The sequence below is a fragment of the Bubalus kerabau genome, chromosome 10, assembly GCF_029407905.1.
Source record: "Bubalus kerabau isolate K-KA32 ecotype Philippines breed swamp buffalo chromosome 10, PCC_UOA_SB_1v2, whole genome shotgun sequence".
In the NCBI taxonomy this organism is placed as follows: domain Eukaryota; kingdom Metazoa; phylum Chordata; class Mammalia; order Artiodactyla; family Bovidae; genus Bubalus; species Bubalus kerabau.
The window spans coordinates 87,248,480-87,275,729 of NC_073633.1; the positions used below are offsets into that span (position 1 = coordinate 87,248,480).

Below are 27,250 nucleotides of genomic sequence, written 5' to 3' on the forward strand. Positions count from 1 at the left end.
GTCCAGTGCAGAATTAATAAGTGGATAAATGACCAAGTTTCTTGATGCTACTGTAGATCTCTATTGGCCCAAATCCTTTGATTAGACCTCTTCTTTTATGATTTGTGGATCTCTGACCTTTAGGGATCCAGACAAGCTATAGCCCATCCCTTCATCCCAGGATGCACCCATATTCACCACTGCCATGATCCTGCCAAGTCACTGGTATCATAGCAGCCCTGTGGGCAAACAATGCACATGACATTGCACAAGTTCTTACATTTCCAGATTCAAGAAGATGGCTCATGGATGTGGAAGATGGTGGTGGATGTGGAGCTCAATCATCAGGTAAATGACTACCCAGCACAGTAATTTTAAGGGATTCCCGGGTGACTCAGTGGTAAAGAATCTGCCAATGCAGCAGATGCAGGTTTGGTCCCTAAGCCAGGAAGATCCTCTGGAGGAGGAAATGGCAACCCATTCCAGTATTCTTGCTGGGGAAAATCCCATGGACAGAGAAGCCTGGTGGACTACAGTCCAAGCAGTCTCAAAGAGTTGGACATGACTGAGCACACATACTCAGTAATTTTAAACCTAGATTTAGCAACTTCAATTCAAATCCATGCTAAGTGTTTTCCATAAGCCACATTCATTTAACCTTTTAAATTCATTTTCATGACTTGTGAAACTGTTTATGACCAACTTCCAGTTCACCTCTCCAACCAAGTTTCACTACACTTCCTATGCTCCCACCACATTAGCCTGTTTTTGGTTCCCGAAATAGCCAGCTGACCTCTGTAGGATCTTCCCACCAACTAGTTCCTTGGCCTGAGATACAGCTCCATCCCACACGCCACTCCCACACCCTCAGAGACTGTAGACCATTTCTGCCCCTTTTTCACTTCCAGAATGCAAGCTCCTTGAGGCCAGTTCTTTGTTTTCCCCATCCCCCACTGCTCTATTTCTAACACCAAGAGTAGTGCCTGGCCCATACGAAGAGCTCAATAGTTGTTTGTTGAGTGCTGGCGTGCTGCAATTCATGGGGTCACAAAGAGTCGGACATGACTGAGCGACTGAATTGAACTGAACTGAGTGAATTAAGACCTCCTGTCAGGTCTCTGTTTGACTGTATCCTTCATTCTTGCCTCATGTTAAGGGCAGCCTCCCTCCGCCTTTAATTCTTATGAGCTCTCACTGGATTCGTTTTATTTTATGGCATCTATCATGGCTTCTGAATATTTCTGTTTGTTGGTTCATGTCTGTCCTCAGCCCCTACCCCAAGCTGTGTTCTCTCCAACAGATTCCAAGTTCCATGTGGGAAGAAATGATATTAGTTTTGTTCAATGTCTGGCACCTAGTAATTCGTTGGTAAATTTCTTTTTATATAATATAAATTTATTTATTTTAATTGGAGGCAAATTACTTTACAATATTGTAGTGGTTTTGCCATACATTGACATGAATCTGCCACAGGTGTACATGTGTTCCCCATCCTGAACTCCCCTCCCACCTCCCTCCCCATCCCATCCCTCTGGGTCATCCCAGTGCACCAGCCCCAAGCACCCTTCTCATGCACCGAAACTGGACTGGTGATTCGTTTCATATATGATAATATACATGTTTCAATACCATTCTCCCAAATCATCCCACCCTTGCCCTCTCCCACAGAGTCCAAAAGACTGTTCTATACATCTGTGTCTCTTTTGCTATCTCACATATAGGGTTATTGTTACCATCTTTCTAAATTCCATATATATGCATTCATATACTGTATTGGTATTTTTCTTTCTGGCTTACTTCACTCTGTATAATCAGCTCCAGTTTCATCCACCTCATTAGAACTGATTCAAATGTATTCTTTTTAATGGCTGAGTAATATTCCACCATGTGTATGTACCACAGCTTTCTTACCCATTCATCTGCTGATGGACATCTAGGTTGCTTCCATGTCCTGGCTATTATAAATAGTGCTGCGATGAACATTGGGGTACATGGTCTCTTTCAATTCTGGTTTCCTTGGTGTGTATTCCCAGTAGTGGGATTGCTGGGTCATATGGCAGTTCTATTTCCAGTTTTTTAAGGAATCTCCACACTGTTCTCCATAGTGGCTATACTAGTTTGCATTCCCCCAAGAAGGCAATGGCACCCCACTCCAGTACTCTTGCCTGGAAAATCCCATGGACGGAGGACCCTGGTAGGCTGCAGTCCATGGGATCTCGAAGAGTCGGACACAACTGAGCGACTTCATTTTCACTTTTCACTTTCATGCATTGGAGAAGGAAATGGCAACCCAATCCAGTGTCTTGCCTGGAGAATCCCAGGGACGGGGGAGCCTGGTAGGAGGCCGTCTATGGGGTCGCATAGAGTCGGACACGACTGAAGTGACTTAGCAGCAGCAGCAGCAGCAACAGTGTAAGAGGGTTCCCTTTTCTCCACACCTTCTCTAGCATTTATTGCTTGTACACTTTTGGATAGCAGCCATTCTGACTGGCATGAAATGGTACCTTATCATGGTTTTGATTTGCATTCCTCTGATAATGAGTGATGTTGAGCATCTGTTCATGTATTTGTTAGCCATCTGTATGTCTTCTTTGGAGAAATGTCTGTTTAGTTCTTTGGCCCATTTTTTGATTGGGTTGTTTATTTTCCTGGAATTGAGCTGCAGGAGTTGCTTTTATATTTTTGAGATTAATTCTTTGTCAGTTGCTTCGTTTGCTATTATTTTCTCCCATTCTGAAGGCTGTCTTTTCACTTTGCTTATAGTTTTCTTCGTTGTGCAAAAGATTTTAAATTTAATTAGGTCCCATTTGTTTATTTTTGCTTTTATTTCCATTACTCTGGGAGGTGGGTCGTAGAGGATCCTGCTGTGATTTATGTCGGAGAGTGTTTTGCCTATGTTTTCCTCTAGGAGTTGTATAGTTTCTGGTCTTACATTTAGATCTTTAATCCATTTTGAGTTTATTTTTGTGTATGGTGTTAGAAAGTGTTCTAGTTTCATTCTTTTACAAGTGGTTGACCAGTTTTCCCAGCACCACTTGTTAAAGAGATTGTCTTTTCTCCATTGTATATTCTTGCCTCCTTTGTCAAAGATAAGGTGTCCATAGGTGCATGGATTTATCTCTGGGCTTTCTATTTTGTTCCATTGATCAATATTTCTGTCTTTGTGCCAGTACCATACTGTCTTGATGACTGTGGTTTTGTAGTAGAGCCTGAAGTCAAGCAGGTTGATTCCTCCAGTTCCATTCTTCTTTCTCAAGATTGCTTTGGATGTTCGAGGTTTTTTGTATTTCCATACAAATTGGGAAATTATTTGTCCTAGTTCTGTGAAAAATACCATTGGTAGCTTGATAAGGATTGCATTGAATCTATAGATTGCTTTGGGTAGTATACTCATTTTCACTAGATTGATTCTTCCAATCCATGAACATGGTATATTTCTCCATCTATTTGTGTCCTCTTTGATTTCTTACACCAGTGTCTTATAGTTTTCTATATATAGGATTTTTGTTTCTTTAGGTATATATATTCCTAAGTATTTTATTCTTTTCATTGCAATGGTGAATGGAATTGTTTCCTTAATTTCTCTTTCTGTTTTCTCATTGTTAGTGTATAGGAATGCAAGGGATTTCTGTGTGTTAATTTTATATCCTGCAACTTTACTATATTCATTGATTAGCTCTAGTAATTTTCTGGTGGAGTCTTTAGGGTTTTCTATGTAGAGGATCACGTCACCTGCAAACAGTGAGAGTTTTACTTTTTCTTTTCCAATATGGATTTCTTTTATTTCTTTTTCTGCTCTAATTGCTGTGGCCAAAACTTCCAAAACTTTGTTGAATAGTAGTGGTGAGAGTGGGAACCCTTGTCTTGTTCCTGATTTTAGGGGAAATGCTTTCAATTTTTCACCACTGAGGATAATGTTTGCTGTGGGTTTGTCATATGTAGCTTTTATTATGTTGAGGTATGTTCCTTCTATTCCTGCTTTCTGGAGGGTTTTTTCATAAATGGATGTTGAATTTTGTCAAAGGCTTTCTCTGCATGTATTGAAATAATCATATGGTTTTTATCTTTCAATTTGTTAATGTGGTGTATTACATTGATTTGCGGATATTGAAGAATCCTTGCATCCCTGGGATAAAGCACACTTGGTCATGATGTATGATGTTTTTAATATGTTGTTGGATTCTGTTTGCTAGAATTTTGTTAAGGATTTTTGCATCTATGTTCATCAGTGATATTGGCCTGTAGTTTTCTTTTTTTGTGGCATCTTTGTCTGGTTTTGGTATTAGGGTGATGGTGGCCTCATAGAATGAGTTTTGAAATTTACTTTGCAATTTTCTGAAAGAATTTGAGTAGGATAGATGTTAGCTCTTCTCTAAATTTTTCCTAGAATTTAGCTGTGAAGCCGTCTGGTCCTGGGCTTTTGTTTGCTGGAAGACTTCTAATTACAGTTTCAATTTCCATGCTTGTTATGGGTTTGTTAAGATTTTCTATTTCTTCCTGGTCCAGTTTTGGAAAGTTGTACTTTTCTAAGAATTTGTCCATTTCTTCCAAGTTGTCCATTTTATTGGCAAATAATTGCTGATAGTAGTCACTTATGATCCTTTGTATTTCTGTGTTGTCTGTTGTGATTTCTCCATTTTCATTTCTAATTTTGTTGATTTGATTCTTCTCCCTTTGTTTCTTGATGAGTCTGGCTAATGGTTTGTCAATTTTATTTATCTTCTCAAAGAACCAGCTTTTGGCTTTGTTGATTTTTGCTATGGTCTCTTTTGTTTCTTTTACATTTATTTCTGCCTTAATTTTTAAGATTTCTTTCCTTCTACTAACCCTGGGGTTCTTCATTTCTTCCTTTTCTAGTTGCTTTAGGTGTAGAGTTAGGTTATTTATTTGACTTTTTTCTTGTTTCTTGAGGTAAGCCTGTATTGCTATGAACCTTCCCCTTAGTACTGCTTTTACAGTGTCCCATAGGTTTTGGGTTGTTGTGTTTTCATTTTCATTCATTTCTATGCATATTTTGATTTCTATTTTGATTTCTTCTGTGATTTGTTGGTTACTCAGCAGCGTGTTGTTCAGCCTCCATATGTTGGAATTTTTAATAGTATTTTTTCCTGTAATTGAGATCTAATCTTACTGCATTGTGGTCAGAAAAGATGCTTGGAATGATTTCAATATTTTGGAATTTACCAGGGCTAGATTTATGGCCCAGGATATGATCTATCCTGGAGAAGGTTCCATATGCACTTGAGAAAAAGGTGAAATTCATTGTTTTGTGGTGAAATGTCCCATTGATATCAATTAGGACTAACTGTTCTATTGTATCATGTTTCCTTGTTAATTTTCTGTTTGGTTGATCTATCCATAGGTATGAGTGGGGTATTAAAATCTCCCACTATTATTGTGTTATTGTTAATTTCCCCTTTCATACTTGTTAGCATTTGTCTTACATATTGCGGTGCTCCTATGTTGGGTGCACATATATTTATAATTGTTATATCTTCTTCACAGTAATCCAAGCCTATGCCCCAACTCTGAAGAAGCTTAAGTTGATTGGTTCTATGAAGACCTACAAGATCTCTTAGAACTAACACCCAAAAAAGATGTCCTTTTCATTATAGGGGACTGGAATGCAAAAGTAGGAAGTCAAGAAACACCTGGAGTAACTGGAAAATTTGGCCTTGGAGTATAGAATGAAGCAGGGCAAAGGCTAATAGAGTTTTGCCAAGAGAACGCACTGGTCATAGCAAACACCCTCTTCCAACAACACAACAGAAGACTCTACACATGGACATCACCAGATGGTCAACACCAAAATCAGATTGATTATATTCTTTGCAGCCAAAGATGGAGAAGCTCTATACAGTCAGCAAAAACAAGACTGGGAGCTGACTGTGGCTCAGATCATGAACTCCTTATTGCCAAATTCAGACTTAAATTGAAGAAAGTAGGGGAAACCACTAGACCATTCAGGTATGACCTAAATCAAATCCCTTATGATTATACAGTGGAATTGAGAAATAGACTTAAGGGACCAGATCTGATAAATAGAGTGCCTGATGAACTATGGACGGAAGTTCGTGACATTGTACAGGAGACAGGGATCAAGACCATCCCCATGGAAAAGAAATGCAAAAAAGCAAAATGGCTGTCTGGGGAGGCCTTACAAATAGCTGTGAAAAGAAGAGAAATGAAAAGCAAAGGAGAAAAGGAAAGATATAAGCATCTGAATGCAGAGTTCCAAAGAATAGCAAGGAGAGATAAGAAAGCCTTCCTCAGCGATCAATGCAAAGAAATAGAGGAAAACAACAGAATCGGAAAGACTAAGATCGCTTCAAGAAAATTAGAGATACTGAGGGAACATTTCGTGCAAAGATGGGCTCGATAAAGGACAGAAATGGTATGGACATAATAGAAGCAGAAGACATTAAGAACAGGTGGCAAGGGGCTGCCCTCCCTTCCGCCGCCGAGGCGGAGCCAGGGCCGCGCCCGCCCGCCGGAAGGGTGAGGCCGGCGAACCGGCCTCGACTGGGCGGTCAGCCTGTTGGCGGCATCTTCCTCTGCTGTCTCCTTCCGTCTAGGCCGGCGCTGCGATTCCCTGGGGGCTGTCGCGATCAGCCCACAGCACAGAAAGGTGTAGAGACGACCTGGTCTGCGCAGGTCACATGAGGCAGAGGTCCAGGACTCCTACATGTACGATGATCAGGATGATCTCTTTACCCTGGAGCTCTTTGTGTGCTGGTTCTCTTTACGCAGCAAGGTTCTTCCCAGCCTCGTGCTGGTCCCACTGCACACCACTCCGAAGGCTGTGGAGACGGAGCTGAATGCCCTGTATGACGTGTTTCTGGATGCTTCCGGGCGCTGGCAGACCAAGGATGTGATCCTGCTCGGGGACTTCAATGCTGACTGCGCATCACTGACCAAAAAGCGCCTGGATAACCTAGTTCTTCGGACTCAGGCTGGCTTCCACTGGGCCATCGCCGACGGCGTGGACACTACGGTGCGGGCCAGCACCCACTGCACCTATGACCGCATCGTGCTCCACGGGGAGCACCTCCAGAGCCTGCTGCGTGGCGCGGCCGCCTTCGACTTCCCCCAGAGCTTTGGGCTCACTGAGCAGGAGGTAAAGCAGTGGTGAGGCCGCAGTGGGCTCCCCGGGAACCCCTCAGGCCTGAGACTGATGCTTTGTCTCCCCCCTGCCCGCCCCCAGGCTCTCAACATCAGTGACCACTACCCTGTGGAGGTGGACCTGGTGCTGAGCCGGGCAGTGCACGGGGTCCAGCCCCCCTGCCTGGCCACTCTGTGGCTGTCACTGCTGCTGCCCCTCCTAGCCCCCCAGCTGGGCCTGGTGGCCTGAAACCACCATGTACCTGCTGCCCCAAAGTGAACACTGTCCTGTCTTCTGGACTCAAAGCCCTGCCCTGCTCCCAGCCTGCCCTGGTGCCACCCCTCTGTGTGCCTTCGCTTTGGGTTTGTCCTCTGGTCAGGCCTGTGCCTGCCTGGCATCAAAAGGTGGAAAAGGCAGGTGGGGCCCTGGGGCTGGACCCATGCCACTCGTCCCCCAGGTAGTGTCAAGAATGAGGACAAAAGGCTGGGTTAGGGGGTGAGGGGGCTGAGTAGAGGTGATCTTGGCTCAAGGGCAGGGCTCAGAGAAGGGAATCACAACAGATCAAAGGATTTTATCCTGACAAAACCATCCACTCCAAGAACAGAAAGCCAAATGATACAGACATTACATGTGTGTAGCAGACATGCCAAAAGGCCATCTTTAACATACACAAGACTCCTAGGAAACAGTATTAAGACCCCAGGAGATACAAGGGTAGAGATCAGCAGTTTATACACACACACACACGCACACACACACACACACAAACTAGGAAACAACAGGAGATACAAAGGTAGAGATCAGCAGTTTATACACAGACATACACACATAAGAAAACAGCAAGCAGTCAAACTCATTGTAACTTAACCAGATCCCGTAACACCACTGATCAAGTCCATGTTCAGAACCACAGTGCAATTTGGCCCCTACCACTCAGGGTATGGTCAAGCACTGCCTAGAAATCGCCAAGGCTATAGATGCACACAAAGAATCTACAGAAACCAGTTATCATGCAACCATTATAGATATTTTGTAAATGTGTGGTCCTATGGGGGTAAAGACTTCCCTGGTGGCTCAGATGGTAAAGCTGCCTACAATGTGGGAGACCTGGGTTCAATCCCTGGGTTGGGACTATCTCCTGGAGAAGGAAATGACAACCCACTCCAGTATTCTTGCCTGGAAAATCCCATGGAGGAACCTGGTAGGCTATAGTCCATGGGGTCACAAAGAGTTGGACACGACTGAGCAACTTCACTTCACTTCACGGGGTAAAAGCACACACAGCAAAAGTTAACTAAATGACCCCATTTACTGTGTTGTCAGCACGGAGCTCTTCCCCACCTTCCTTTTCCAGAAAACAGACCTCATTAAAAATCTGGACATCAGGAAAAAAAAAAAAAAAAAGAACAGGTGGCAAGAATGCACAGAAAAACTGTCCAAAAAATCTTCATGACCAAGATAATCACGATGGTGTGATCACTCACCTAGAGCCAGACATCCTGGAATATGAAGTCAAGTGGGCCTTAGGAAGCATCACTATGAACAAAGCTAGTGGAGGTGATGGAATTCCAGTGGAGCTATTCCAAATCCTGAAAGATGATACTGTGAAAGTGCTGCACTCAATATGCCAGCAAATTTGGAAAACTCAGCAGTGGCCACAGGACTGGAAAAGGTCAGTTTTCATTCCAATCCCAAAGAAAGCCAATGCCAAAGAATGTTCAAACTACCACACAATTGCACTCGTCTCACACACTAGTAAATTAATGCTGAAAATTCTCCAATCCAGGCTTCAGCAATACGTGAACCATGAACTTCCAGATATTCAAGCTGGTTTTAGAAAAGACAGAGGAACCAGAGATCAAATTGCCAACATCCATTGGATCATGGAAAAAGCAAGAGAGTTCCAGAAAAACATCTATTTCTGCTTTATTGACTATGCCAAAGCCTTTGACTGTGTGGATCACAGTAAACTGTGGAAAATTCTGAAAGAGATGGGAATACCAGACCACCTGACCTGCCTCTTGAGAAATCTGTATGCAGGTCAGGAAGCAACAGTTAGAACTGGACATGGAACAACAGACTGGTTCCAAATAGGAAAAGGAGTACATCAAGGCTGTATATTGTCACCCTGCTTATTTGACTTATATGCAGAATACATTATGAGAAATGCTAGGCTGGATGAAGCACAAGCTGGAATCAAGATTGCTGGGAAAAATATCAATAACCTCAGATATGCAGATGACACCACCATTATGGCAGAAAGTAAAGAGGAACTAAAAAGCCTCTTGATGAAAGTGAAAGAGGAGAGTGAAAAAGGTGGCTTAAAGCTCAACATTCAGAAAACTAAGATCATGGCAACTGGTCCCATCCCTTCATGGCAAATAGATGGGGAAACAGTGGAAACAGTGTCAGACTTTATTTGGGGGGGGGGCTCCAAAATCACTGCAGATGGTGATTGCAGCCATGACATTAAAAGATGCTTACTCCTTGAAAGGAAATTTATGACCAACCTAGATAGCATATTCAAAAGCAGAGACATTAGTTTGCCAACAAAGGTCCATCTGGTCAAGGCTATGGTTTTTCCTGTGGTCATGTATTGATGTGAGAGTTGGACTGTGAAGAAAGCTGAGTGCCAAAGAATTGATGCTTTTGAACTGTGGTGCTGGAGAAGACTCTTGAGAGTCCCTTCGACTGCAAGGAGATCCAACCAGTCCATCCTAAAGGAGTTCAGTCCTGGGTGTTCATTGGAGGGACTGATGCTAAAGCTGAAACTCCAATAGTTTGGCCACGTCATGCAAAGAGTTGACTCATTGGAAAAGACTCTGATGCTGGGAGGGATTAGGGGCAGGAGGAGAAGGTGGCGACAGAGCATGAGATGTATGGATGGCATCACCGACTCGATGGACATGAGTTTGAGTGAACTCCGGGAGTTGGTGATGGACAGGGAGGCCTGGCGTGCTGCGATTCATGGGGTCGCAAAGAGTCAAACACAACTGAGTGACTGAACTGAACTGAACTGATGATCCTGTTGCCATTTACTTTGTTGTTTTGGGTTCAATTTTATACACCCTTTCTTTGTTTCCTGTCTAAAGAAGATCTTTAGCATTTGTTTGAGAGCTGGTTTAGTGGTGCTGAATTCTCTCACCTTTTGCTAGTCTGTAAAGCTTTTGATTTCTCCTTCATATTTGAATGAGATCCTTGCTGGGTACAGTAATCTGGGCTGTAGGTTTTTTTTTTTTTTTCTTCATCACTTTAAGTATGTCCTGCCATTCCCTTCTGGCCTGAAGAGTTTCTATTGAAAGATCAGCTGTTATCCTTATGGGAATCCCCTTGTGTGTTATCTGTTGTTTTTCCCTTGCTGCTTTTAATATTTGTTCTTTTTGTTTGATCTTTGTTAATTTGATTAATATGTGTCTTGGTGTGTTTCACCTTGGGCCTATCCTGTTTGGGGCTCTCTGGGTTTCTTGGACTTTGCTGATTATTTCCTTCCCCATTTTAGGGAAGTTTTCAACTATTATCTCCTCAAGTATTTTCTCATGGTCTTTCTTTGTGTCTTCTTCTTCTGGGACTCCTATGATTCGAATGTTGGGGTGTTTAACATTGTCCCAGAGGTCTCTGAGGTGGTCCTCATTTCTTTTATTTCTACCATTCTATCTTCTACCTCACTTATCCTATCTTCTGCCTCTGTTATTCTACTGTTGGTTCCCTCCAGAGTATTTTTTATCTCATTTATTGCATTATTCATTATATATTGACTCTTTTTTATTTCTTCTAGGTCCTTGTTAAACATTTCTTGCATCTTCTCAATCCTTGTTTCCAGGCTAATTATCTGTAACTCCATTTTGTTTTCAAGATTTTGGATCATTTTCACTATCATTATTCAGAATTCTTTATCAGGTATATTCCCTATCTCTTCCTCTTTTGTTTGGTTTGGTGGGCATTTATCCTGTTCCTTTACCTGCTGAGTATTTCTCTTCCTTTTCATCTTGTTTATATTGCTGTGTTTGAGGTGGCCTTTTCGTATTCTGACAGTTTGTGTTTCCTCTTTATTGTGGAGGTTCCTCACTGTGGGTGGGGTTGGACGGTGGCTTGTCAAGGGTTCCTGGTTAGGGAAGCTTGTGTCGGTGTTCTGGTGGGTGGAGCTGGATTTCTTCTCTCTGGAGTGCAATGAAGTATCCAGTAGTGAGTTTTGAGATGTCAGTGGGTTTGGTGTGACTTTGGGAAGCCTGTATATTGAAGCTCAGGGCTATGTTCTTGTGTTGCTGGAGAATTTGCATGGTTTGTCTTGCTCTGCTACTTGTTGGCCCTTGGGTGGTGCTTGGTTTCAGTGTAGGTATGGAGGTGTTTGATGAGCTCCTGTTGATTAATGTTCCCTGGAGTCAGGAGTTCTCTGGTGTTCTCAGGATTTGGACTTAAGCCTCCTGCCTCTGGTTTTCAGTCTTATTCTTACAGTAGCCTCAAGATTTCTCCATCTATACAGCACTGATGATAAAACATCTAGATTAATGATGAAAAGTTTCCCCACAGAGAGGGACACCCAGAGAGGTACCCAGAGTTACATGGAGAAGAGAAGAGGGAGGAGGGAGATAGAGGTGACCAGGAGGAGAAGAGGGGGAATCAAAAGGGGAGAAAGCAAGCTAGCCAGTAATCACTTCCCTATGTGCTCTCCACAGTCTGGACTGCTCAGAAATGTTCACATAGTTACACAGAGAAGAGAAGAGGGGGGAAGGAGACAGAGGTGGCCAGAAGGATAAAGGGGGGAATCAAAAGGAAAGAGAGAGACAGATCCACCCAGTAATCAGTTCCCTAAATGTTCTCCACAGTCCAGAACAGACAAAGAGATTCACAGAGTTGGGTAGAGAAGAGAAGGGGGAGGGAGGAGATAGAAGCGATGTGGTGGAGAAAAAGGAGAGTCCAAAGAGAGAGAGATCAGTCAAGCCAGTAATCTCACTCCCAAGTAAAAATGCATACTGAAGATTGGGTTCTTAAAGGTACAAAATTGATAACAAATACCAAAAAGCAAAGATTAAAAATCTAGAGTAGAGGTTAGATTCTCAAAAATACAATATTAAAAAAACAAAACAAAGTCACAATAATTATAAATACATATATATGAAGCTTGCTTTTAAAATAGGGTCTTTTTTTTTTGCAAGGTAATAATAGGTTGTATAAATGAAAATTAAAGGAGTAATAGAGGACTTAAAAATATTTTTTTAATTTAGAAAATGATACTAGTAAAAATATATCTGATAAATTTCTTTCTTGAATAGTTCAGTGAAAATTAATTAACCAAAAAAGAATAATGGCACTATTTTTCCAGTTTATTTATCTGATGTAAAAAATCCTACAAAAGTTTAAGTTCCATTTGTAGCTTTAAAATACAAACAATTAGTATAAACCACAGAAAGTTGGAATGAGAAAAAGTCTTAGATATCATGAGGCCCATTTTCCTTACTTTGTAAATGAGTAAATTAGGGCATAGGAAGGAGAAGCGACTTGCGCAGCTAATTAGTAACAGGATTGGAAGTAAAACCCAGGCTTTCTAATCCTACATGATTCATCCCCTGAGTTAAAAAATGTATTAAGTACCTACTCTGTTGAATGATTTTGACTTATGTGCTTTGTCACCCTGATGGCAACTCCAGGTGTCCAGTCAAAGGCAGATGCAAGTAAAAGATGGAGTCCAGGTTGCTACTTCTAAGGATAAGGTTTTTCCATTTATAAAGGCATATTTGGCTTTCGTCAGAAAAAGTGCACCCACTTCTATTTAAGCTAATGAAGAGCTCACTTGTAGCCAATTTCTGGGGGTGGTGGTTGTAATTAGAACCGATTACACAAAACCCTCATTTTGATAATCATGTATTGTCAACAAATGACTCATAGTTTTGATATCTGCAGTCGGTTAGCAAAAAAGTAAGTGCACATTGGATCATACATTCTCAATGTGGGCAATGAAAACTGGCTCTTGGGGAAGTATTAAAAAAAAGCTCACTCTCTTTATGTATAAAGCACAGATATATATGCAGTGCATAAATAAATATATAGTATATCTGTCATAAGACCACATATTATATAATTCCTTTCATATGAAATTCAGAAAGGTAGATCTATGAAAATAGAGAGTGGGAATGAAGGTAGGGACCTGGGGTGATAATTAATGGGTACAGGGTTTATTTGGGGGTTGATGAAAATGTTCTTAAATTATTGTGGTAATAATTGTACAACTCTGTGAATATACTAAAAGTCATTGATTTGGACACCTTAAACAGACAAATTTTATGGTACGTAAATTACAGCTGAATGAAATTGTTAAAATAAAAAAGCACACAAAACTTCCCTCAAGAGGGGGAGGGAGGTAGGGTGGCAATTAGGAGAAAGCCTCTAAAAAGGTTCTTTGATGAGTCAGTAATGGGAAAAAAAAAAAAGAGAAACACTGCCTTGGACCAAAAAAAAATGAATTTCATTTTAAATCTCTGTATTCCCACTTCAAACATCCATGATGATACAGTTCACTTAGCTTGAACAGTTCCTGGGTTAATCCTCCCCAAGCCAGCAATGTCCTCTGGGCCTCATCTCTACCAGTAGGTGGAGTCTGGAATTAGTTTTGCTGCCCAGCACTTGGTCTATAAGAATGGTGGGGCTGAGAAAAGGACTTGAGGAATCATGGCTGCCCTGCCGGAGTCATATTAGAAACTGTCTCCTAAAAACTAGGTTGCTTAGGTTGCTTGCCATTGCTAGAGGGTCTTTGAGCACTTAACTGTCTAACTCAAAGTCAGAGGGTAAGTTCTCAGGCAGATAGACTCTGAGGTGGTTAACAAGCATGGCTTTTCTTAGGGAATACTCTGGGGATTAACTTCTGTGGAAAAGAGCAGGAATCAGCTGGCGAAAAGTTGAGCTGTGATGCAGGCCTGACAATGGTTTTAACCAGCCTCAAGAGAAGCACCATCGCTGGGATAGCCCTTCCGAGTTGTCCCAACAACTGAGCATAAGACCTTCACTTCTGAAGGGATGTCTGAGTGGTGCATCACAGCATTCGTCCCACTCAGCATCTCACAAGGGGCAGAAGTGGAGTGTTAAAGAACACTAACAAGCTCATTGAGTATCTTGGTTGCTGTAACTAAAGTTGACAGCAGGAAGTGACCTCCCAGATGAATTCATCCTTTCAGTCACAGAACCACAGAGGATGAATTTGTATAGCATCACAAGGAATATGCAACTAACATTAGCTAATATCACAAATTTACATTGATATTATGACAAAATAGATGACCCAGCCACCAAGGAAGCCACATCCATCAATGTACAAATAGTTCATAAATACCACCAATAATGTACATTTTAATACCATGCATCTATGTGCATGTGTTGTGTTATCTGGCGTGCAATATGTTGGGTATGATATACACTAAGACATATTGCCACATATAATATAAAAAGCTATACAAATATATTCAGTTTTTTCATATATAAATAATAATGTTGCAGCAACATGGATGGACTTGGCGGGCATTATGCTAAGTGAAGTAAGTCTGACAGAGAAAAACACATACTGTATGACATCACTTACATGTGGAATGCAAAAACTAAAACAAACCAGTGAATATAACAAACAAAAAAAAAAGCAAACTCATAGAGAACAAGTTAGTGGTTACTAGTAGGAAAAGCAAAGGGGAAAGAAGCAATAAAGAGGTAGTGGATTAGGAAGTACAAACTATTAGGTATAAAATAAGATGCAAAGACATATTGTATAGCATGGGGAATATTGTTGTTGTTCGGTCACTAAGCTGTGTCTGGACTGCAGCATGCCAGGCTTCCCTGTCCTTTACTATCTCCCAGGGTTTGCTCAAACTCATGTCCGTTGAGTCAATGATGTTATCTAACCATCTCATTCTCCGCCACCCGCTTCTCCTCTTGCCCTAAATCTTTCCCAGCATCACGGTCTTTTCCAATGAGCTGGCTCTTCACATCAGGTGGCCAAAGTACTGAGCTGCAGCTCCAGCATCAGTCATTCCAATGAATATTCAGGGTTGATGTCCTTTCGGATTGACTGGTTTGATCTCCTTGCAGTCCAAGAGACTCTCAAAAGAGTCTTCTCCAACACCACAGTTTGAAAGCATCAGTTCTTCAGCACTCAACCTTCTTAATGGTCCAACTCTCACATATGTACATGACTACTGGAAAAAACCATAGCTTTGACTATACGGACCTTTGTAGGCAAAGTGATGTCTCTCCTCTTTAATACTCTGACTAGGTTTGTCATAGCTTTTCTACAGAAAATATTTTCAATAACCATAAATGGAATGTAACCTTTAAAAACTGTGAATCATTATATCATATACCTGTAACATATAATATTGTACAACAAATATACTTCAATTAAAAAAAAAAGAATGTATTAAGATTTCCCATGTTCTGTCAAACATAGTTCTGGGAAACCTTGCTCTTACCAAAAGCCACTCCCATCCATAAGCCTTCCATGCTGTGCTGCTACTATGTCTTCCTGGTCCCTTATTACTCTCTCTGTTGAAAACTGTCTATTTAGAAGACATAAAGAATTCAGAGAGTTTATAGAAGGGCTTCTAGAACATGGTGAACTCTGTAGAATTAAATGCAAAATTTGTTCTTCACCTATGTACGTTTTTTGAGGACAAGTGTCCATAACTTCATCAGATTCTCAAGTGGGTCCATCCTTTTGAGTTTATTAATCATTTCATCTTCTATAATGTTATTTATCCTGTGTTCTTATATTCACTTGGTATTGTGTTTTCCATCATGTTATGAACTAGAATAATTCCCTCATTTCTTCAGAGTGTCCACCGAGGACCATTTTATAACACACTCTGAGTTCCCCTGAAAAAATATTTCTCTTAAACAGGTACCACTTGGCTGAAGATATTTGTTAACATTCACTGCCTAACAGTGGACATATCCCAACTGGATCCATCTCTAATATATTCAAGAAGCTCCCTAGAGCTGTTGACATGACTGTCCAAAATGATTGGGTCTTTATTTACATATATTCCAGGTCTGGCTCTAGAGAGAAATCCACTGGGCCTGGTAAATTATATAACCAAAGCCCGCACCACCCCCCCCCCCAAATGGCATTGTATTTTGGTCTTTTATGTATCAGCAATTCACCAAATACTACATAAATAATCTCATTTCACTGACATAACAAGTCTATGAGATGAGTATTTTCTGAAACTAATTCAGCAGAGTTCTCAGAAGAAATGAGGGGGCGGGGGGAGGGAAGATCAGTAAACAGAAATTTCCTGGAAAGATATTCCCTATCAGTTTAGTTGTGCTACACAGGAAAACTTGTCCCAGACACAGGAAGAATTTTCCACTTTTCATGTTATAAAAAACCAAATCTACATAGTGACAAAAATATACAAGTCTAGTAAAGTCTTTCCCACAGATGTTATTTTATGATTAGTAATGAAGGGTTTAAGAGGTTTGGTTTGTTAGAGGATTAACTAAGTCATAAGAATGAAAGCTCCTCAAAGGATTTTTGTTGGATGTTCAGAATAGGGTCCAGCACATAGTAGATGCTCAATGAATATTTGTGGGTTGTACAATGCAAGCATATGTGTCAAATGTCATTTCTAACCATTTCAATGAGAAGCCCAATAAGTTTATAGATTCTTGAATCTGTAAGGGATGGAAACTTGACATCTCAAGCCATTGCCATAGTCAGCATTTCAGTGCTCCTGCATCAAACAGTTGGCTCACTCTTCTTCTCTTGTCTGCTGCCTGCTCCCTGGGCCTCCTCCTCGCTGTGTCCCTCACTGTGGCCAATGGTGGCAGCCATCTTATTGCCGACTGCCACTCAGGACTGCTGGATCCTTTGGTACCGCTGGACCAGGGGTCTGGACATGCTGACTGCCCCTCTGACCCCACGAAAATCTATGACACAGCCTTGGCTCTCTGGATCCCTTCTGTGTTCATGTCTGCAGCCGAGGCTGCTCTCTCTGGTTACTGCTGTGTGGCTACACTCACCCTGCGTGGGGTAGGGCCCTGTAGGAAGGATGGGCTACAGGAGCAGCTGGAGGAGCTGACAGAGTTTGAATTTCCTAAACGTAAATGGCAGGAAAATGTGCAGCTACTGGACCAAACGCGAGAAATCCGGACCTCACAGAAAAGTTGGGTTTAGGGCCAGGTGCAGGTCCGAAGGCTCCGTCCACAAGGGTTTTCCACTAACCCCTAGGATATGTTTATATAATAACAGCTGTAATAAAAGGACATCTCTTCTAAAAAAAAAACAAAAAAACTTTCTTCAGTTACTTGCACTGGACTGAGCGTGTGATGAGATGACAAGCCTCAGTGGTAGACTTGTCAGAGATGCAGATCAAGAGAGAAGTACAAGATCATTCAATTTCTGGTTATATGTGGATATCTCTAAGTGTGGCTGATTTTACCTTAAGAGAGCAGTAATACTTGAAAAATATTTTTGTGTTATTATTCATAATTTATTTAAAAAATAATTATTTGTAACCTCTTGTGCCAACCACTATGCCAGTGACAGAGAAATACAGAGAATAAGATAGACATAGTCTCAATATTTCAGGCTGCGGAGATATATGGACAAAAAATAAGAATTAAATTCCATTGTAATTGGAGCTATGATGGAGGAAGCAGAGCAATCAGAAAGCATAAAAAGAGGGTGCAAAACAAAGGAGGGAGATGAGGAAGACTGCTGGGAGGAAAGGATGTCTAAGCAGAGACAGGAAAGAAGACTAGGAATTCACCAGCTGAACAGGAGAGGTAGGAAACTGCAAGGCAGGGAATTCCTTGGGAGTTCCAGTGGTTAAGACTCCATGCTTTCCCTGCCAAGGGCCTGGGTTCAATCCTTGGTTGGGGAACTAAGATCCCACAAGCCACTTGGTGTGGCCAATAAAGAAAAAAAAAAAAAAGAAAATGCAAGATAGAAGAAGGAGCATGAACTAGAGCTAAGAGGCAGGAGAGAACAAGAAAGTGAATGTTCAGAATGACTGGAACATAGAATATGTGAAGATCAGGAGGGACAAGGCTCGAACAGGAATCAGGTGCAAGATTACTGTAAACCACATCAAGGAACTGAGAGCAGTAGGGCACTAAAGGAAGATGTTAAGGAAGTGAGTGACAAGATCAGGCTTGAATTAGGAAGTGTGTTACCTAAACTAAGCCTGAAAAGACAATGGCCTCCACTGAAGAAGTAACAGTAAGAAATGAAGGAAGTAGAATAGGTGGGTTTTGTTTTAGTTGTATTTCAAGTACCACTGAATTGTCCAAGGAAATACATCTACTGGGCAGTTAAAGCCAAGTAAAATCCATGGATCCCATGTATAAATTTAGGAGCCCTGGTAATCATTAAGTATAAAGTAGAACACTGCAGCTGTATCAAAGATATTAAAAGAAACAGGTACGATGGATACTTTTTATTGTTCCATCATGAGCTTGAGTTGATTTAATATTCTATTCTGGCTTCCTGCCCTTAACTTGCTGTATTTATACAGCCCTCTCCAAAGGTTGGTGTTTATTCTGAAGCAGATTCTAGCTGCTAAACTCTTCTACGTCCTTTTCATTCCAGGCAGTTACCAGGGCTACATGTGAGAAGAATGAGGGTGGCGCTGAAGCCCACATTGTTTGCTAGAAACAACACAGACAACTAATGTGTGAAGTGTTTGGAGCAGGGTGACGCCTAAACACCTTTTACTGCTGCCACAGACACAGCCTCATAACCCCCTCTTCTGATCCTAATTCATCCTTGTGAAAACCTTCAGGTGTTCTCCTAGGGACGAGCCCAGCCTTGACTAGAAGGATGGTACCTCTGTCTGAACATAAGTTAGGTTGACCTCCATGTTAGACCATCAAATTCAAACTTTAGTAAGCTTCTTTCAACTCCAAACTCCTCTGCATGCATGGGCATACTGAGTCCTGCCCAACTCTTTGCAACCCTATGGACTGTAACCCACCAGGCTCCTCTGTCCATGGAATTTTCCCTGCAAGAATGCTGGAGTGGGTTGCCATTTTCTCCTCTAGGGGATCCTTCTGACCCAGGGGTTGAATCTGCATCTCCTGTGTTTCCTGCATTGTTGGCATATTCTTTACCACTGAGCCTCCAGGGAAGCCCCAAACTCCTCTATATCCCCTCACTTTTAGAAAGCACTAAAATGGTTTTCTAGTTTGGCACCAAACCTCTCTATATTTCAGTTTATATCTCAGTTACTCAGATATTGAGTTAAGTACAGACAACATTTTTTTTCATGTAAACCTCACAATGATCCTAGAAAGGATACTGGGGTTTTAAGAAGTTAAATAGCTTTCCCAAGCTCATGGAGCCCACATTCTTTAGCTATAGTGGCTCCCATTTTCTATTATCTTAATCTTAATGGTAACAATAATTACCACAAAGACAATTAACATGTTGCTGCTGCGTAGTAACTTGAGTCATGTCCAGCTCTATGTGACCCTATGAACTGCAGCCCGTCAGGCTCCTCTGTCCATGGAATTTTCCAGGCAAGAATACTGGAGTGGGTTGCCATGCCCTCCTCCAGTGCACCTTCCCAACCCAGGGACTGAACCCAAGATTCCTGCATTGCAGGCAGATTGGTTACCGCTGAGCCACCAGGGAAGCCCAATTAATATATCAGTTCAGTTCAGTTCATTTCAGTCGCTCAGTCATGTCCAACTCTTTGTGACCCCATGAATCGCAGCACACCAGGCCTCCCTGTCCATCACCAACTCCCGGAGTTCACTCAAACTCAGGTCCATCGAGTCAGTGATGCCATCCATCCATCTCATCCTCTGTCGTCCCCTTCTCCTCCTGCCCCCAATCCCTCCCAGCATCAGAGTCTTTTCCAATGAGTCAACTCTTTGCATGAGGTGGCCAAAGTACTGGAGTTTCAGCTTTAGCATCATTCCTTCCAAAGAAATCCCAGGGCTGATATCCTTTAGAACAGACTGGCTGGATCTCCTTGCAGTCCAAGGGACTCTCAAGAGTCTTCTCCAACACCACAGTTCAAAAGCATCAATTCTTTGGTGCTCAGCTTTCTTCACAGTCCAACTCTCACATCCATACATGACCACAGGAAAAACCATAGCCTTGACTAGACGAAACTTTGTTGGCAAAGTAATGTCTCTGCTTTTTCATATGCTGTCTGGGTTGGTCAAAACTTTCCTTCCAAGGAGTAAGCATCTTTTAATTTCATGGCTGAAGTCACCATCTGCAGTGATTTTGGAGCCCAGAAAAATAAAGTCTGACACTGTTTCCACTGTTTCCTCATCTATTTCCCATGAAGTGATGGGACCAGATGCCATAATCTTCATTTTCTGAATGTTGAGCTTTAAGCCAACTTTTTCACTCTCCTCTTTCACTTTCATCAAGAGGCTTTTTAGTTCCTCTTCACTTTCTGCCATAAGGGTGGTGTCATCTGCAAACCTGAGGTTATTGATATTTCTCCTGGCAATCTTGATTCCAGCCTGTGCTTCTTCCAGCCCAGCGTTTCTCATGATGCACTCTGCATATAAGTTAAATAAGCAGGGTGACAGTACACAGCTTTGACGTACTCCTTTTCCTATTTGGAACCAGTCTGTTGTTCCATGTCCAGTTCTAACTGTTGCTTCCTGACCTGCATATAGGTTTCTCAGGAGGCAGATCAGGTGGTCTGGTATTCCCATCTCTTTCAGAATTTTCCACAGTTTATTGTGATCCACACAGTCAAAGGCTTTGGCATAGTCAATAAAGCAGAAATAGATGTTTTTCTGGAACTCTCTTGCTTTTTCGATGATCCAGCAGATGTTAGCAATTTGATCTCTGGTTCCTCTGCCTTTTCGAAAACCAGCTTGAACATCTGAAAGTTCACGGTTCACATGTTGCTGAAGCCCGGCTTGGAGAATTTTGAGCATTACTTTACTAGAGTGTGAGATGAGTGCAATTGTGTGGTAGTTTGAGCATTCTTTAGCATTGCCTTTCTTTGGGATTGGAATGAAGACTGACCTTTTCCAGTCCTGTGGCCACTGCTGAGTTTTCCAAATTTGCTGGCATACTGAGTGAAGCACTTTCACAGCATCATCTTTCAGGATTTGGAATAGCTCAACTGGAATTCCATCACCTCCACTAGCTTTGTTCGTAGTGATGCTTCCTAAGGCCCACTTGACTTCACATTTCAGGATGTCTGGCTCTAGGTGAATGATCACACCATCTTGATTATCTTGGTCGTGAAGATCTTTTTTGTACAGTTCTTCTGTGTATTCTTGCCACCTCTTAATATCTTCTGCTTCTGTTAGGTCCATACCATTTCTGTCCTTTATCGAGCTCATCTTTTCATGAAACGTTCCCTCGGTATCTCTAATTTTCTTGAAGAGATCTCTAGTCTTTCCCATTCTGTTGTTTTCCTCTATTTCTTTGCATTGATCGCTGAGGAAGGATTTCTTATCTCTCCTTGCTATTCTTTGGAACTCTGCATTCAGATGTTTATATCTTTCCTTTTTGCTTCTCTTCTTTTCACAGCTATTTGTAAGGCCTCCCCAGACAGCCATTTTGCTTGTTTGCATTTCTTTTCCATGGGGATTGTCTTGATCCCTGTCTCCTGTACAATGTCATGAACCTCCGTCCAAAGTTCATCAGGCACTCTATCTATCAGATCTAGGCCCTTAAATCTATTTCTCACTTCCACTGTATAATCATAAGGGATTTGATTTAGGTCACACCTGAATGGTCTAGTGGTTTTCCCTACTTTCTTCAATTTAAGTCTGAATTTGGCAATAAGGAGTTCATGGTCTGAGCCACAGTCAGCTCCTGGTCTTGTTTTTGCTGACTGTATAGAGCTTCTCCATCTTTGGCAGCAAAGAATATAATCAATCTGATTTTGGTGTTGACCATCTGGTAATGTCCATGTGTAGAGTCTTCTGTTGTGTTGTTGGAAGAGGGTGTTTGCTATGACCAGTGTGTTCTCTTAGGAAAACTCTATTAGCCTTTGCCCTGTTTCATTCCGTATTCCAAGGCTAAATTTTCCTGTTACTCCAGGTGTTTCTTGACTTCCTACTTTTGCATTCCAGTCCCCTAGAATGAAATGGACATCTTTTTTGGGTGTTAGTTCTAAAACGTCTTGTAGGTCTTCATAGAACCGTTCAGCTTCTTCAGCATTACTGGTTGGGGCATAGACTTGGATTACTGTGATACTGAATGGTTTGCCTTGGAAACAAACAGAGATCATTCTGTCGTTTTTGAGATTGCATCCAAATACTGCATTTCGGACTCTTTTGTTGACCATGATGGCTACTCCATTTCTTCTAAGGGATTCCTGCCTGCAGTAGTAGTTATAATGGTCATCTGAGTTAAATTCACCCATTCCAGTCCAGTTTAGTTTGCTGATTCCTAGAATGTCGACGTCCACTCTTGCCATCTCCTGTTTGACCACCTCCAATTTTCCTTGATTCATGGACCTAACATTCCAGGTTCCTATGCAATATTGCTCTTTACAGCATCGGACCTTGCTTCTATCACCAGTCACATCCACAGCTGGGTATTGTTTTTGCTTCGGCTCCATCCCTTCATTCTTTCTGGAGTTACTTCTCCACTGATCTCCAGTAGCATACTGGGCACCTACCAACGCGGGGAGTTCCTCTTTCAGTATCCTATCATTTTGCCTTTTCATACTGTTCACGGGGTTCTCAAGGCAAGAATAGTGAAGTGGTTTGCCATGCCCTTCTCCAGTGGACCACATTCTGTCAGACCTCTCCACCATGACCCACCCGTCTTGGGTGGCCCCATAGGGCATGGCTTAGTTTCATTGAGTTAGACAAGGCTGTGGTCCTAGTGTGATTAGATTGACTAGTTTTCTGTGAGTATGTGTGTCTGCCCTCTGATGCCCTCTTGCAACACCTACTGTCTTACTTGGGTTTCTCTTACCTTGGACGTGGGGTATCTCTTCATGGCTGCTCCAGCAAAGCGCAGCCACTGCTCCTTACCTTGGATGAGGGTTAGCTCCTTACCTTGGATGAGGGGTAGCTCCTCACTGCCGCCCCTCCTGATCTTGAACGTGGAGTAGCTCCTTTAGGCCCTCTTGCGCCCGAGCCACCGCTCCTTGGACGTGGGGTTGCTCCTCTCAGCCGCAGCCCCCAACCTCGGGCATAGGGTAGCTCCTCGCAGCCACTGCCCCTGGCCTCGGGCAGGGGGTAGCTCCTCTTGGTTGCGCTTGTGCTCCATCGCAGCCGTCCAAGCATTTATTATGCCCTAGAAATTCAATGAAACCCCTGACATAAATTTTGGCATTTAATCCTCTCAATAATTTTATGAAGTGTTGGGTTGGCCAAAAAGTTGATCTTATGGAAATGTCTGAATGAACTTTCTGGTTACCTCAATACTATAGTCTCCAATCTTAAGGATTCTGAAGCCTATAAAAGTTGTCACTTTTTGACTGCACACAGGTGATAAGTGGCAAAGCCAGGATTTGAACACAAAAGCCTGGCTTCAGAGTCCTCACTGTAATCACTACAGTGATTACAGAGGTCAGGGTAACCTCTGATGTCCCTCTCCCACTACCTAACCCCGGCTGCCACCTATTCAATGAATCTAATAGGTATTTAGATCCAACAAATAGGTATTTGTTCCTATACCATGGAGCCTTATCACATTTTATTTCACACAAGTTACGTCATTAACATTATAGGTTTTGAATGGTTGTGTTGCGTTCATCTGGTTTAACAAGTTTTGTCTAGCTTAAGCTCTAGAAGTAGCTAAGAAAGAAGAAACAGGTAGAGCCAGTCACAGGTTGGCCCAGGACAAAGGTGAGGCCAAGAGATTTATTTTTCAACCCTGAAGGTACATGGAAAGAGCTGAGTCTTGGCTTTCCTTCCACAGCTTGGAGAGCTTAGTACCTTCCCAAGAAGCAGAAGCCACCTTTACCAGCAGGAGTCTCTGCTTCACAAAGCAATATTCTCCTTGGCTCTATTTTTGGCTCCAGAAACACGAAGCTGGCTGGATTACCTTCGCAGTGCTCAGGAGTAACTCTAGAGCCTGGATTTACCAGCAAAACAAAATAAAGTAACATTTCATCTTTTTCTGGCTTTTTAAGGATTTTTTCAAAAATATCCTGAGCTTGAAAAGTGGAAGTCCCTCAGTAGTGTCCAACTCTTTGTGACCCCATGGACTACACAGTCCGTAGTATTTTATAGGCCAGAATACTGGAGTGGGTAGCCTTTCCCTTCTCCAGGGGATCTTCCCAACCCAGGGATCAAACCCAGGTCTCCTGCATTACAGGCGGATTCTTTACCAGCTGAGCCACAACGGAAGCCCAAGAATATTGGAGTGGGTAGCCTATCCCTTCTCCAGGGAATCTTCCCGACCCAGGGATCAAACTGGGGTCTCCTGCATTGCAGGAGGATTCTTTACCAACTGAGCTATCAGGAAGCCCATCCTGAGCACCGTGCTACCCAAAGTCTTCAGGCTAATGCACAAGACTTGGAAATGAACACTTGGCTTGCTTTTTTGTACCTGCCCCCTAGCTGTCTGGTAGTCCTCACCTCATACTATGATAGCCCTCATAGTACCTATGTATTGCCCTTCAAGCCCCTCATTCAGGTCTATTCATTCTGAAGATTCTGAACTCTTCTCTAGACCTCCTTTCCCACATGCCAAGGTGTCCCTGATAATGCTAGAATTTTTGAGGATTAAATAACAGGCAACTCAAAACAATATAGTACCTTACCCTCCCAGTATAGAAAAGTACTTGACGAATATGAAATAAATGGATCAACTACAGTACAACTTGGTTGCTGGAAAATAGAAGTAAAGAAAGACTGGAAGGATGAAAAAGGAAAGAGGTAAAGAAAAAAAGAGAAGTTGTTAATAAGCTTTCTCTATATGGTATAATATATGCTTTCACATGTTTCTCTCTTAATAGTACCCTTAGGCAGCCTCCTTGAACCACACCAGTGAGCATGAACTTTGATTTATTGGGAAAGTTCAGAGAGCCCTGGATTTCTGGTGTTAATAGGTCAGGTATTTTATAACCCCTGTATAAAATTATCTGATATACATAAGAGAAAGAAGTATAAATGAAGCTTTATGTTCATCCTAATCCTTTTTCTCTGCCCTACCAACTTTTATGTCCAAATATGTCCCTCCCAGGCACACACCTCAGCCCTCAATTTACTGACAAAGCCTCTGCAGCCTGTGAGTGGGAAGGCTGAGACAAAGTGTAAGGAGAGGAAATAAACAACGAATGATAAGCTTGGCTGGTGACAGATTGCTGCCACAGAAGCAGAATCTGCAGAAGTTTAGATGCAATTCTGCAGATCTGAAGAGATCTTGAGAACAAGAGAAGGAAAAGAAAATGTGTCCATCTTCAGTAGCTCCTTAACTAGTCCAGTCTTCACATGTGGTTGTCACAAGCCAACAAGACAGTCCCATGCAGTCTAAACATTTGTGGTGGTCAGTGGTGTGATTGGAGTTGCGTGAGAATAGCTGCCTGCTCAGGAAAAGCTCTCTTACTGGGTCTGAAATGTTCTATTCATTCACCAAACCTTGATGATTTCCCAGTTTCAACATCATAATATCAGGGCAACCATATTGTACCAGTTAGGTGCTCACATTTGAGTGATTTGAATAGAAAAGGGATTGATTCAAGGCTAAGAGTTGGACTATAAAGAAAGCTGAGCACCAAAGAATTGATGCTTTTAAACTGTGGTGTTGTAGAAGACTCTTGAGAGTCCCTTGGACAGCAAGGAGATCCAACCAGTCCTTTCTAAAGGAAATCATTCCTGAATATTCATTGGAAGGACTGATGCTGAAGCTGAAACTCCGATCTTTTGGCCACCTTATGTGAAGAACTGACTCATTTGAAAAGACCCTGATGCTGGGAAAGATTGAAGGCAGGAGGAGAATGGGTCAAGAGGAGATGAGATGGTTGGATGGCATCACCAACTCAATGGACAAGAGTTTAAGCAAACTCCGGAAGTTGGTGATGGACAGGAAGGCCCGGCATGCTGCAGTCCATGGGATCACAAAGAGTCGGACATGACTGAGCAACTGAACTGAACTGAACTGAAAGGCTAAGGCGGGAAGAGAGTGATGTCAGCAAGATGTTGGACTAAGAAGCTTCAGGCCCCCCTTCCCCACAGAGACACCAAGTTAACAATACATGGACCAGAATACCTCTGTGAGAACTCTAGGGACTAGTCCAGAAGCCACAGCACCCAAGTCACTGTGAAACAAAAAGAGCTTTCAACAACAGGGGTAGGTAAATTTACAGCATCTGGCATACCCATCCCTGTCCTTCCTCTGTGCCGCATAGTGCTGAGTAGCTGGGAAATCTCTCAGACCAAGGCTCCCTTTTTATATGGAATCAAAAGAGTGGACCGTATGTCTAGCATTCTAGCTTGTCTGGAGGGTTACCTGAAGGACTGGTTTCTATCTAGCCTGACTTGGACCACTGAAGGCACTTGCACCGGAGTTTGGAAACTGCTGAAAACAGAGGCAAGCAGTGTGTTAGAGCTGCAGAACCACAGGTAGGCACTAGGGGGAGCAATAGGTCAGAAAAGGTTTGAGATTTCCTACAACTTGCAGCGGAGCTGACTGGTGAGAACACAAAGACTGGGAGAGGTGGTTATTCTTTTTAAATCCTAGCAAAATATTATAAGGCACATAAAGAACATTGGAAACATGGGCCAATTCCATAATAAAAACAAAACTCCAGAAACCAACTCTGAAGAAACACAGAATTATGAGCTGCCATAATTATTATTAACTGGCATAAAGATGCTCTCAATGAGTTAAAAGAGAACACAAGCAGAAAACTAAATGAAATCAGGAAATGATGCCTAAACAATATGAGAATATCAACAAAGAGAAACTATAAAAAGAAGAACCAAACAAAAATTCTGGAGTTCAAAAATTGCAAAAGTACTGAAAAATTCATTCAGTTCAGTTCAGTCAGTCATGTCTGACTCTGTGACCCCATGGACAGCAGTACGCCAGGCTTCTCTGTCCTTCACCATCTCCCGGAGCTCGCTCAAACTCATGCCCATTAAGTCGGTGATGCCATCCAACCATCTCATCCTCTGTCATCCCCTTCTCTTCCTGCCTTCAATCTTTCCCAGTATCAGGGTCTTTTCCAATGAGTCAGTTCTTCACATCAGGCAGTCAAAGTATTTTTCTAAAAAGTCATTAGAGGAGTTCAATATCAT

At 42.2% G+C, this 27,250-nt stretch overlaps 2 protein-coding genes across 2 annotated transcripts; both read left to right on the forward strand.

Annotated features, from left to right (window-relative positions):
* The first annotated feature begins 231 nt into the window (after positions 1-231).
* On the forward strand, positions 232-7,354 carry LOC129622131 (deoxyribonuclease-1-like 1). Its single transcript, XM_055539022.1, has 3 exons — positions 232-347; positions 6,634-7,096; positions 7,184-7,354. The coding sequence occupies exons 1-3, from the start codon at positions 232-234 to the stop codon at positions 7,328-7,330; spliced, it is 726 nt and encodes a 241-aa protein (XP_055394997.1). The 3' UTR covers positions 7,331-7,354.
* Positions 7,338-17,328, forward strand: LOC129622132 (keratinocyte-associated protein 3-like). Its single transcript, XM_055539023.1, has 2 exons — positions 7,338-7,498; positions 16,805-17,328. Exons 1-2 carry the CDS (start codon positions 7,338-7,340, stop codon positions 17,232-17,234), a joined length of 591 nt encoding a protein of 196 aa, XP_055394998.1. The 3' UTR covers positions 17,235-17,328.
* Positions 17,329-27,250: the final 9,922 nt, after the last annotated feature.